General features: G+C 43.7%; 1 protein-coding gene across 7 annotated transcripts in view; it reads left to right on the top strand.

Annotated features, from left to right (window-relative positions):
• The window catches only part of LOC144770339 (uncharacterized), a 288,592-nt gene extending 275,588 nt beyond the window's left edge, over nucleotides 1-13,004 (top strand). For 3 of the 7 annotated variants that reach the window (XM_078654783.1, XM_078654789.1, XM_078654788.1), the window contains one exon: nucleotides 11,244-12,526. In XM_078654783.1, coding sequence (XP_078510909.1) covers nucleotides 11,244-11,590 — 347 coding nt within the window. In that variant the 3' untranslated portion in view covers nucleotides 11,591-12,526. Of the gene's footprint in view, nucleotides 1-11,243 lie in introns of all 7 variants that reach the window. The other 4 variants (XM_078654787.1, XM_078654785.1, XM_078654786.1 and 1 more) reach the window with 3 other exon arrangements.
• The last annotated feature ends 203 nt before the right edge of the window (nucleotides 13,005-13,207 follow it).

Genomic DNA, 13,207 nt, shown 5'->3' with positions numbered 1-13,207 from the left:
GACTCTCGGGGTAGGGAGGTATGATGCAACCCCCTCCTGCACTGGCAGATCTGGCCTCCTCCGGGGGAGGAGGTCTTCGGAAAATTTCCCCTTCACTAGAAGGTCGACGTTCTTCATTATAAGGAGGTGGGCTTCTTGTAAATATGTCATCTAACAATTCATCATCCGATTCCCCAATGGGCACCCAATGTTTACATTTTTCTGTTTTCTTCTCCCCCCCAGGAGGCCCACATGCTGGCATCATTGGAAACAGTCCTTCTACAATCGTATTCTGTCTCCACTGTTTCATCTTTTTGGCTCGGGCTTCCTGCTTCAGCTTTGGATAAAATTTAGTCAACCCTTTATCCATTCTAGGCTTATCCCTTTCAAAAGCCTCGATTTCCCATTCCTCTAGTGCTTCGTACTGCGTTAATCTAGGTCTGGGATGTAAATCATTCATTTGGGTTCTCAGATTGAATAGAATCCTGCTGTTGAATGTTCCGTCTAACGGAAAAGCCAATACTCCGTCATCTTTCGTGTATTCCGCCCAGTTTTCCAACCATACACATGTGTTGTACCCTTTATCGAACATCATGAAAGATGCGGGAGTGTTGGGTGGCGGAATGACAACACCTTCTCTAGTTTTAATCGGCTTGTCTTTTTTGAAAAAATTCTTTACCTTATTTACAAGGGACAATTTTCTCTTATTTCCGTACATAATGTTGTTTTTAACACCTTTCCACTGATCGTTCTCAAATTCCATATGCCGTGGATCGGGTCGAGTATGTGGTCTATACGAATGCCACATACGATTTCAACGAGTGACTTTGTTTACAAAATCACTTCCAATCTAAGTGCGTCTTTTATTTTCGTGCGGCCAATGAAATGCACGAGTTCAAATATTTTCGACCAATGGGTGCGCGGCCCTTTCGCGAGACAGTTCTCACGCTTCGGCACTCACCCCTCCTTTTCAATTCCAGCTCCGCTACACACCTGCTGCGTCTACCAATCCCAACGCGGCTCAGAGTGATGTCAGAGCAGCCTCGCAACTGACTCCCTCCTTTACAAGGTAACGTAAACTTTCTTTCTTTCTAAAGTGCTAGTGCTTGGATATTTAACAACGAATACACATTCGCCACTGTGCTCAAGTGTCTAGACAGGAAAGAGTTTGTTTCACTGCAAGTAAACTACTTCCATTTACTTTTCATATACTACGAGTAGATCTCTTCTGCCTACCCTTCACTCAAGCTTTAGAGAACCTGTTACTTCCCTAGACTCATCCACCTTTCCGGGATATATCCGAGTCTAAAGTTTCACCAGCGAACCCCTTTGCTTTCACCCAAGCTTCGATGAACCTGCTACTCTTCCGGTGTGACCCTCACTAGGTTATGCCACAATAGGAATTTTGCCAATGAACCTCGTTGCTAACATTTATTCAATCATACATTCAGAAACCCTAGTTAGTGCTTCCAGTTCTGCCTAACCTGCACCAACTTTCCTTGAAAGCCAGTGACCTCGAAGCAAGTGGATTCTATTCACCACTCGCTATTCTTTTCCCCGGGGATTCCGACAACACATATAACGTTTTACAAACGAATGGATTAATACATATAACAGTATAATAACAAGAATAACAATTTTAAAACATTTCATAATTTTTTCAAAGGAAACATTTCAAGTGAGTGATCAATTCCCTTGAACTGCCTACTCTCGTAGCAGCAATTAAGATTCCCTACCTAGCAGCATCCAACTTGGCTAATCTAACTAGTCCTACCTAACCTTTAACTATTCCCTAACCATCCTCTGCTACCAGAAAATTACTGATAGAGATCGCAGGTCACCCGACCAATAATTACACCACTTAGGTTTCGGGCCCATATACTTCAATTCACCATATGCATTGATCAGATGACCTTACAATCCACTACCAATAATCATTGAGTCCCTTTCGATTATTTCCAGTGTACCCGACTTACCATCCACCGTTACGGGTACCTATGACCACGATGGGTCAGGGAGCTAGCTGTAAAAGGAAAGGCAGCAAAATACAAAACCCAATTTTAATAACTTTGATATTCATCAAGTAACCACGGACAACCGGGAAGTTTTAAGAATTTTATCTAAAACTCAGTTTCGGAAAATATAAGGTTCACAGTTAAGAGGCAGTCAATAATCAAGATGACGAAAATCACATATCCATAAAGGAACAAAGTAAGGGTAAACATTTAGGTTTTCTAAATGATAGTGCAACAGGAAATATGCTAAAAGGGGAACTTAAGAATAGACATCTTTAAAGGGGCAAGTTTAAGCTAGTATATATTTATACTACAGGGCATGAATATGAATGGGAAATTAGGAATCCTAAACAACTATAATAAGAGCGAAAGGTGGAATACGCTATAACTCTAGAAATTGACTTCAGTCAGTTTTATATGAGAAAATTATAGACCACATCAGAAAATTGCAAACTGCAATGGAGAAAATGATTTCTAAAAGGTAGGGTAACATAGGAACACGCTATGAAATTAAATGCAAAATGACTTTAGGATATGCAATGGTTGCGGAAAGCATGGAAAATTATCATGTGCAAAGGTATGTCTTTATTGAAGCAAAGACAGAAAATAGAAAGGTGCAGTTTTAGAGTTTTCGGCAAGATATGTACCTAGTCTGGTGTGAAAACCAACCCTGGCCACGGGTCAGTTAAGGGCAGGAAATACCCCCAGGAAGGACAGACATCAACGGGACAGCAGGTGCAGACTGGACACCCCAGGACAGGACAGGACCACCAGATTAGGATCAGGACAGGACCACCAGGACACGACCAGCACCCACAGTTTGGAAGCAACGCCTGCGCTCCACCCTCTCTGCAGCTATCAGTCAGAACCCCGATTGGGTTAGCGAACTCCCCAGCAAAGTGCTCCGCCAGCACTTAAGGTTTAGTAAAACCTTTGAGTCTATGGTCAAATTCGGACAGAGTGCTCCGCAGCGCTCTGTATTTAGTCACCTATTGAGTGCGTTGGGTCAGTGACAGGTCAGCTATTCGGACAAGTCGGACAAATTCCGTAGGTGAACCTAGGGTAGTTATACTGTTTTTGGGTCAGTGTACCACCCCCAAATGTTGCAAAGTGTCAGAATCCCCAATTTCGATTGGTCCTAAGGTAGGATGGGTTAACACACCAATCAGAACAGACTTTTCTAAGGCCTAATCTACATTTTTGGGTACCGCCCAGCAAGATTGGGGTTCCCATGAGAGAATACACAGAATACAATAGAATAATATCATTGTAACAGTTTCAGAACAGTTAATTCCATCTTGCTGGGTCAGAGGTGGCTTTCTCATGAGCATCTTGACTGTGGCTGCCAGCTGGCTGAGTTCCACTGTCCAAGGTTATTTCTTCCTTGGCGGCGCGAGCATGCGCGAAAGGGACCTTCAAGATGGCTCTCAGTACATTCAGACCCCCATTTCCCGCGATACATGAAAAGTAAGCGAAAACAAATTAAAACATAGAAAATAAATGAATGTATTTCATGTCATGATTTCACACTTCAGGTTTATCATTATAAAAATATTCTATGCCGTCATAGGTTAGAGCAACACACAATAACACGAGAGCAACTGCACGAGCTTCACCACGTTATTACATTAAGCTGCCATCTTATGGCTATTACGCATGCGCACCCTTTCCCTCCAGAACTCCAATTACGTAGAGTCACGTGAGTGTGACTAACGCATGCGCAGAAGCAGATTCTAAAACAGCGGCCATTTTTAAGGACGAGGGTTAATCGTATTAGTAGAACACATAGGCAAGCATCACTAGGATACACACGCACATTCAAAAATACATAAAATTAGTAAAACGTACAATTTGGATTACAGGATTATAACAGATTTCGAGGTTCTTGACTCGAGCAAGTCGCGATGCGAAATCTTGCTCTATCAATTACATTACAACACATCCCCTTACATTATTATTACAAATAAGAACACTGTAACAGTGTTGAATGAAAAGAAAAGGATTGTTGTTGGTAAAACAAATAAATACAAGATATAATTAAACATCTCATGACCTAAACAATACACTGTATTGCCAAACGGCAAGTGCTTACCCTGTAAAAGAAGGAAAACACAATTGAAAGAGAAGCTAAAGATTAGCATATGAAAAAAATGTGCAAACTTACACATCAACAAATCCTTTGAGCAATGCAGTAACATTCATCAAACAAAGTCTTGCAGGCAGAAAGGTGGTCTCCTTGGCCTGGGAATCCTACTGATCCCACTCCAGCTCCTACTGCCAGCACCAGAATCAGCACTTGGCCTGGCGCCATCACCACTCCCAGCGCGATTGCCACCTTTCATACCAGTACAATTCAAGTTCACCACTTCTTCATCCTTCATGAGCATAAAGCCACTACATCCTTAACTTTCATCGCAACACCTAACAGTCCCTTGTGTACTATACTTGGCTACTCTCCTTCCAACGTTCACCATTAGTTAAGACAACATAACACCTGTAAACAGTATTCACCTCAACATTCCAGTGAAAATTACTAAAACCTTTTTTTTCTTGCCCGTACTTAATTTTCACCCAATCACCGGGCGCGATTCTTGTACTGCCAATGACATCCGATTGGAAACTGCTAGACCCTGCACCCCATCCTTCAATCAAATCTCATATGTATGAAGAGCAGAGGTTGGGAATAGGTTTCCTTCCTCTCATCATACAAAAAGGAACTTCACCTGTTGCAGAGTTTTCTGTTGTGCAATAAGCCCAAACAAGATCTGAAATCATATCCTCCACATCCAATTTGTTAGCTTCTGCCATTTGTAAAGCTCCTTTAATCATGTGGTTCGCTCTCTCCACAATTCCAAGGATTGTAAAGTCTGCAAATGCCTCACACCAATGATAGGGAATAGTCTTTCATCTCTCCTGACGTTAAGTACCATTGTCAGTAAAGAGTGAAGAGTACCACAGGAAAACATTCCTCTTTGAAAACCTTGCGTAGTACCCCAATAGTTTACCATGTAGTAATTTCAGACATAAATGTCTCTACCAACCACCTAGAATGGACATCCACCATAACCATTACAAATCTTCTGACACGTCCAAGCCTTGGCATAGGGCCAATGAAGTCCATGCACACATTGTGCCATGAACTCCCAGGATTGTGGATTCTGCATAAATCAGATTGTGCACCAACCCTAAACATCTTCTCAATTTCCTTGCATTATGAGCCCCGTTCTACCCATTCAACAATGTCACTGTCCACTGCTAGCCACCAAAACTCCTTTCTCAACCTTTTCTTTGTGACTTTTCTTTGGGACTGTCTATCCCAAATGCCCCTTATGAGCTATGTCTATGCCTATGTCTATGTCTATGCCTCTTGTGTACTTCACTGGGAGGAACAATACTGTTTTCACTCATCACCGTCATCCCCACAAATTCGGAAAGCTCATCTATGACTTTACCATAAGGCTGTTGGACCAATGGCAGAGTACTCTCTCTACTTACACATTTCCGTATCATCTCTATCACGTTTCCCAGGACACCATCATTTTTCATAACATCAGCCATTTCAACTTCACTCAGTACTTCATTACGCCAAAGAATAACATTTTCCACACTTGCTACAGCTCCTTTCAGTTCACTGCGAATCACAAACTTCTGGTCCACCCTTTTCCAGTCAAGTGACAACCGCAAGAGGCAATCCGCTTAAACATTTTACAACCAGGTATATGTTCTATACAATTATTTTTTTTAAACATACTAACATCGACAAATTGAATGAAGTAAATGAGAGAATCAGTTTTACATCTACCATTCACAGGCACGAAATTGCCTTTTTGGATGTACTGATATTAAATCAAGAAGGAAGATTAACAACTAAAGTACACACAAAATCTACTGACAGAAACAATCTCTTACATTTGACCAGTTTTCATCAGCCCTCATTGTAAAAGCATTTACCGTTTTTACATTTACTCCGTATAAGAAGAAAAGCATCAACTGAGGAAGCTTATACAGAAAAAAAGATTACAACCATTGAAAAATGTAAGCAAAGACGATACCCCCAACATCATTTTACAAGAAGCTATGATGAAAGTTCAAAACAAGGAAGAAAGTGAGTTACTCACACATAAACAAAAGAATGATGAACAACGATCCGTATTTGTGTCAAAATGTTCAACTCGGAGCCACAGAATCAAAAAGGCGGTAATCAGACATTGGTCTTTACTTACGCTAGAAGATGAATTCAAGGGATTTTTCTCTCAACAACCCAGATTTGCGTATCAGCACACGCGTAACTACAAGGAACTACTTAAATACAAAGAAAGAAATACAGAGAGTAATCACCGGAGAACTCTTCCATGCCACAATTGTAGAAACTGCAATGCAATAATCAAGGGAAATTAAATATTACACCCCTCTAAAGGCAACCCTTTCAAACTGGAAGTATCAGGTACATGTGTCAGCAGTAACCTTATATATATGTTAAAAGGTCCATGCGGACTGGCTTAAGTGGGGAAGACACAACGAAAACTCAAAACGTGAGTAATTGAACATAAAAGCTACATTCGCATGTAGAACACTAAATCCACAGTTGCAACGCATTTCAATTCCTATAACCACAATCCCAGTGAACTTTGTTTTTGTATCCTAGAATGTGTACCAGTTCTTCAAGGGAGAGACAATTCGCAATATTTGTCATCTTAGTACCATGCAACCTAAAGGTCTCAATGAACATCTAGATTTCAGTTGCTTTCTATAGCACATTTCACCATATTAGAACCCGTGGACTCACCTTTAAAACTGATGGACACGTTTTTTTAACCTTTTTATTTTTTGAAGGAATGCAGATACTGAATTCAACCATGCACGTGCTAAGCACCTGCAGGCTTATCACATTCTTCATACAGTTATATTATTTTAGACAAAGTGTTATGTGGAAACATTGATAATGTTGTATACAATGTATTCATCTTTATTTTATACTTATTTTTTTCACGGACGCTCACTCCGTTTCACTTCTTCCGGTTATTCATAAGTATGCACATAAGTCCTTTCACTATGTCGTTCACGTTTGTCATCTGAGCACATGACTAACACTTCCGGGTTCGCCCCCGACATAAACCAGCGTCTAGTAGCGGCACAGTTTCTTTATCCACTTTTAAATACAATCAATCAATCAATCAATCAGTAAAATTTGTAAAGCGCGCTACTCACCCGCTAGGGTCTCAAGGCGCTGGGAGGAGGGGGAGACGCTACTGCTCGAACAGCCAGGTCTTGAGTTGCTTCCTGAAGGAGAGATGGTCCTGGGTTAGCCGAAGGTGGGTGGGGAGGGAGTTCCATGTCTTGGCCGCCAGGTAGGAGAAGGATCTTCCTCCAGCAGTGGTTCTGCGGATTCGTGGGACGGAGGCGAGGGCGAGGCTGGCGGATCGAAGCTGGCGGGTGGGTGTGTAGAATGTGAGGCGGCTGTTGAGGTATTTGGGGCCCGTGTCGTGGAGAGCCTTGTGTGCGTGGGTGAGGAGCCTGAACGTGATCCTCTTGCTGACGGGGAGCCAGTGCAGGTCTCTCAGATGGGCAGAGATGTGGTCGTGGCGGGGGATGTCCAGGATGAGTCGTGCAGAAGTATTCTGTATGCGCTGGAGTCTTTTCTGGAGTTTGGCTGTGGTTCCCGCATAGAGGGTGTTCCCGTAGTCCAGGCGGCTGGTGACGAGGGCCTGGGTGACCGTCTTCCTGGTTTCGGTGGGGATCCACCGGAAGATCTTACGGAGCATGCGCAGGGTGTTGAAACAGGATGACGAGATGGCGTTGACTTGTTTGGTCATTGTGAGCAAGGAGTCCAGGATGAAGCCCAGGTTGCGTGCATGGTCCGTTGGCTTGGGGGCAGAGCCCAGGGCCGGGGACCACCAGGAGTCGTCCCTGGCAGAGGGGGAAGGTCCCAGGATGAGGACTTCCGTCTTGTCTGAGTTCAGTTTCAGACGGCTGAGCTTCATCCATTCCGCGACGTCTTTCATTCCTTCCTGGAGGCTGGTTCTGGCAGTGGTGGGGTCGTTGGTGAGGGAAAGTATCAGCTGGGTGTCGTCAGCGTAGGAGATGATGTTGAGGTTGTGTTGGCGTGCGATGGCTGCAATGGGGCTCATGTAGACGTTGAAGAGGGTGGGGCTGAGCGAGGATCCTTTCGGAACGCCGCAGATGACTTCGGTGGCCGCGGAACGGAACGGGGGGAGGCGGACTCTCTGGGTTCTTCTGGCGAGGAACGAGATGATCCACTCCAAGGCCGTTCCTTGGTTTCCGGTGTTGCTGAGGCGCTGTACTAGGGTGCGGTGGCATACGGTGTCGAAGGCTGCAGAGAGGTCTAGGAGGATGAGGGCGGCTGTTTCCCCTTTGTCGAGCAGGGCCCTGATGTCGTCGGTAGCTGCGATGAGGGCGGTCTCGGTGCTGTGGTTTGCTCGGAAGCCGGACTGCGAGGGGTCGAGGGATCCGTTTGTCTCGAGGAAGGCGGAGAGTTGTTTGTTGACGGTCTTCTCGATGACTTTGGCAGGAAAAGGCAGGAGCGAGATGGGGCGGAAGTTCTTGAGGTCCGTGGGATCCGCGGTGGGTTTCTTCAGGAGGGCGCTGAGCTCGGCATGTTTCCATCTCTCCGGGAAGGTGGCGGATGCGAATGAGCAGTTAATGATGTCCCGGAGATGGAGTGCGAGGATGGTGTCTGCTTTGTTGAAGATGTGGTGTGGACAGGGGTCGGTTGGGGAGCCGGAGTGGATGGTGTTCATCATGCGGGTGGTGTCTTCGGTGCTGACCGGGGTCCAGGCGCAGAGGGTGGTGGTGGGGGGCGCTGGTTCGGTGGTTGGGTGCGTGGACTGTTCGCCCAAGCTGTTGTGTATGTCGGCGATCTTGTGGTGAAAGAACGAGGCGAGTGAGTCGCAGAGGTCTTGCGAGGGTGTGATGTCGTTGTTTACGGTGCTAGGGTTGCAGAGCTCTTTAACCCCTTCTATGCTAATGACAAGGTCAGCTCGTCATGCAGTACCACTGGAGCTGTGCTTATGACGAGCTGACCTTGTCATGAACAATGGTAAATCTGGGAATGCAGCACAGGAGAAAAATACCCTGTAGCATTGAAGGTGTTAACGATGCTGAAGAGTTCCTTGCTGTTGTGGGTGTTGTTGTCCAATCGTTCTTTGAATGTTGTCCTCTTGGTGGTGCGGATCAGCTGGTGGTGTTTGCGGGTGGCGTCCTTGAGGGCTGACATGTTTTCTGTTGTCTGGTCGTGGCGCCATGCTTTCTCGAGGGTGCGGCAGGTTTTCTTGGATTTTATGAGGTCGTTGGTGAACCACGAGGCCCTCTTGCTGCCGGGTCTGCTGGGAGGGTTCTTCAGCGGTGCGAGGTCATCAGCGCAGTTGGTGAGCCACTGAGTGAGGTTGCGGGCTGCTTCGTTGGGGTCCTTCGTGTTGGTGGGAGGGTTCTGGCTGAGGGAGTTGGTGAGCTGGTTGGTGGTGATCTTGCTCCAGCTTCTGCGGGGAACTTGTTGCGGGTGGTGGTGGGTCGTGGTTCTCTCGAAGTTGAAGTGGACGCAGCTGTGGTCTGTCCAGTGTAGTCCGGTGGCGTGGCTGAAGGAGATGTGCTTGCTCGAGGAGAAGATGGGGTCTAGCGTGTGGCCGGCGTAGTGGGTGGGGGTGTTCATCAGTTGCTTGAGTCCGAGGTTGGCGAGGTTGTCCAGTAGGGCTGCGGTGTTGCTCTCATTGTTGTTCTCCAGGTGGAAGGTGAGGTCCCCTAGGAGGATGTAGTCTGAGGAGGTTAGGTCGTGCTAGCTGATGAAGTCTGCGATGGTTTCGCTGAATTGGGTGCGTGGTCCCGGGGGTCTGTAGATGAGAGTACCCCTGAGGGTGGTCTTGGGGTCGGTGTGTATCTGGAAGTGAAGGTGCTCGGCGGCGGTGAGGGTGTCGTCGTAGTTGGTCGTGATGCATTCCACATTACATCGGTGAGTGCAACAATATTCGCTAACACTACCCATAAGGTGGAATAGAATAGTGAGTAACGATTGTCCACCGTTTACAAGTTACCACCTTATTTACATTATATGACGCTGAGATCCCGAAATCAACTACCATGATTTTACCATTATTTCACCGAATAACCCCGATAATTTTGAAACATTTGATAAGTTCTGAAAGATATTAATTTATTTTTCAGGTTTCTGTACGAACACTCACGTTACTGTTACAGACAGCATAAGTCTAAGCCTTTTTTGATATTTCGTGAGTGGCACTATAATGCATTTTTCACTCGGCAGTTACCGTTAATTGCACGGTTACAGAGCTTTTTCTTAGACGCATGCATTATATTTCTGATAAAGCATTCGCGGTGCATTGAAACGATCCCTTCCCGTCGACAGCACGTTGGGATTCGTAAAACTTGTATCTGGCACCTTCCTTAATCACCAAGACGCCTCACTATCCTAACCAATTTCTAAACTTCACGGCACATTCACCACTTTCTTAACACAGCTTTCACACGCCCAGCTCGTCTCATGTCATTGACCCTATCCTCATGTTGAATGTGTAACACGCATTCGAATAGACATGTTTGAAGCATGTGTACCTTCACCATCTGATGATGATTTTCACATATGGCATGCTAATTCATTCAGCCACTGATTTAACAACTGTTTTCTGGCACGCAATTGACTAGTTGTGTTGAAAAATCACAGCGATTTTTCCTGTACCTGATTGAATGTCATAATTTATATTTTCAGAAAAAAACCCTGATGATGGGTTAAGCCCGAAATGCATTAGGCAGAAATGAATACAGAATTACAAACGTGATGCATTCTATGAAAACAATAGTATCATGATGAAATGAATTAATAAGAACTTATGAAAAACTTATAAATAAACTTCAATAAAAAGTTTTTGAAATTTTACTTTTGGAGTGCAACTTGGAGACGCTCCCCTCACGAGGTATAGCGCTTGTTTCATTCATTCATTTACCCTCATACTCAGGAGGGTTAACCAACTAGCACCCACAAACTTTTGAATTATCCAGTATAAACAGGAGTGCGATCGTCCTCCTTCCGATTGGCTTTCACCACAAATGATAGTGAAACATATTTTTAGCAGCATGCAATGCTTTGCTTTCAGTTTACCCTGTGTTGGGAATTGGAACATTTCAACTGTTATATGTATGTCCTTGTCATTTTGCATCTTAAATATCCCAAATTTATCTTCCTAGAAATTAATAATTTGTGTCTTTTTTTGCTTCCCACAGAACAAACCGAAATGATCCGCCTCCTGAGCTCCATCCAGATGCAACAGCAGGAGATTATCAACCGCTTGGATTATCTGAACCACAATCTAGTACAAGCCTCCTTGTTAAGTGACCGACAGACAACCGCGGCTTCTTCTCAGGGGGAGGAGAGCAAGTCTCCCCTCTTTTACATTCCTTCTTCATTGCCCACTGGCCACTTATCACAGATGGCGAAGCCCACCACATACATTCCTGCTCACCAGTCTCGTGCGTCTCCTTCTGTGTTAATGTCAAGGTCCAGACCAATCCCCACAACTAGCTACTCATTTACTGTCAGACCTACTGAACGTTCCAGGCACAGCTTCTGAACTCTGTCTTCCCCAGTGCTGATAAATTATGACTTCTGATGTACATAGTTATTATTTTCTTATGTTTATATTCTGAGTGCATTTTTATGTATTTTTTAGGGGTGTTGGTTTTCCACTCCCAAATCTTCTCCCTAATGTTGTACTCCTCTCGTACAATTTAGAGCTACTGAGACATACCGACCACAACACGATCATAAGGTTTTTCTAAAGAGATTTACCAGTCTATTTGTTCATGTGGAAGCAAATAGGGGTTTCCTAAACAAAGAGTAAAAGTGCTTGCTACTTAAAGATTCTGTGATGGATGGCATAAGCAATTTTCTGACACTGAGATGCCACCAACATAGATTGGAGTACCTCAGTTGCATAAAACATGCTGGACGTGTCCCTGGAAAAAACAATAATGGTTGGGTTAAGTTTTTAAAGAGGATTAGATTTGTTGACAGCAATCACATTTGTCTTATGTGCTTTCACTTGATTTGTAGTTACGGGATGTATTCAAGGGGAGCTGCATCAACAGTTAGTAGCACTTCTATAAGAAGACTATAAAAACATTTACATGTTTTATTTATTTAAAAAAGTTGTGAAATGCACATTTTGTAAAATGCAACCAATATATTAGAACATGTAGCATTAACCCTGGGCTGAATTGTTGGTCAACTTCTCATTGTTACATACACGTCAAGTTGTTAATTTTTTGTAGGATAAAACAATTTATTTTTGCTGAAGATATATTTCCCATTAATTCACTTATAACCTCGCCCTGTTGTATACATGTACTATTGTTTGTAGTGCTTCTGCCAATTAACCCCAAGTCATATAATTGTAGTTATTTATCACATTGTCTTACTCCCTTGTTTTCTGTCCTTGGCAAATTCAACTTTTATTGAATGATGTGTTACTAAGCACTCAATAATACATTTTATTAATACACACAAATGTGTTTACATCTGCAGTAGTTTCCTCACCAAATTCGGAACGTAAACCATAGAAAGGCAGCATGCAAAATAATGCACAATAAGCTTAGTGATAATTATTAGCCTGTTCTAAAATGTTAACACCTGAACAATTGTTTGGATTACATTTGCAAGAACGTTTTGTAAATTAGCAACAACCACTCAAGTGTCTTCACCTCCATCTGTGTTTCTTAAACTGCCACAGCTGATATGGTCTGGCAGTGCTTCCATGCCTAGGTAGGCCCAAAGAGAACAGCTCAGAGATTGCATTTATTTGAGTAGATTTGTGACTATGTTCAAAGAAACATCCACTTCTCCTCCAGGGGAATCTTCATTACAGTCAGAAGCACTGAACTGTACCTCCCTACTCGTGAAATCAAATAACACTTTTCCCTAAATATAGTTATTGTTCCCTAAATATGCTTTTTTTTTGTTTAAATAAAAATAAATGTTTCAATGTAGACAGCTATGTTGCCCAATTTTTGCCTAATTTCTGTTAAAAAAAGAAAAGCACACTAAAATGCAGACAAAGTGTCACTATCATTAACATAGTCACAAACAAAAAGAGTCACAAAACTTTTTAAGGGAAGGGAGAGAGGCGATGGAGACAATGTAGTCTGGAAAGGCTGGGAAAATTAACACTTCTCCTTTAAGGAATAGGATG

The sequence above is a fragment of the Lissotriton helveticus genome, chromosome 7 (genome assembly GCF_964261635.1).
Source record: "Lissotriton helveticus chromosome 7, aLisHel1.1, whole genome shotgun sequence".
In the NCBI taxonomy this organism is placed as follows: Eukaryota; Metazoa; Chordata; class Amphibia; order Caudata; family Salamandridae; genus Lissotriton; species Lissotriton helveticus.
This window is presented reverse-complemented; position numbering and strand designations above follow the sequence as displayed.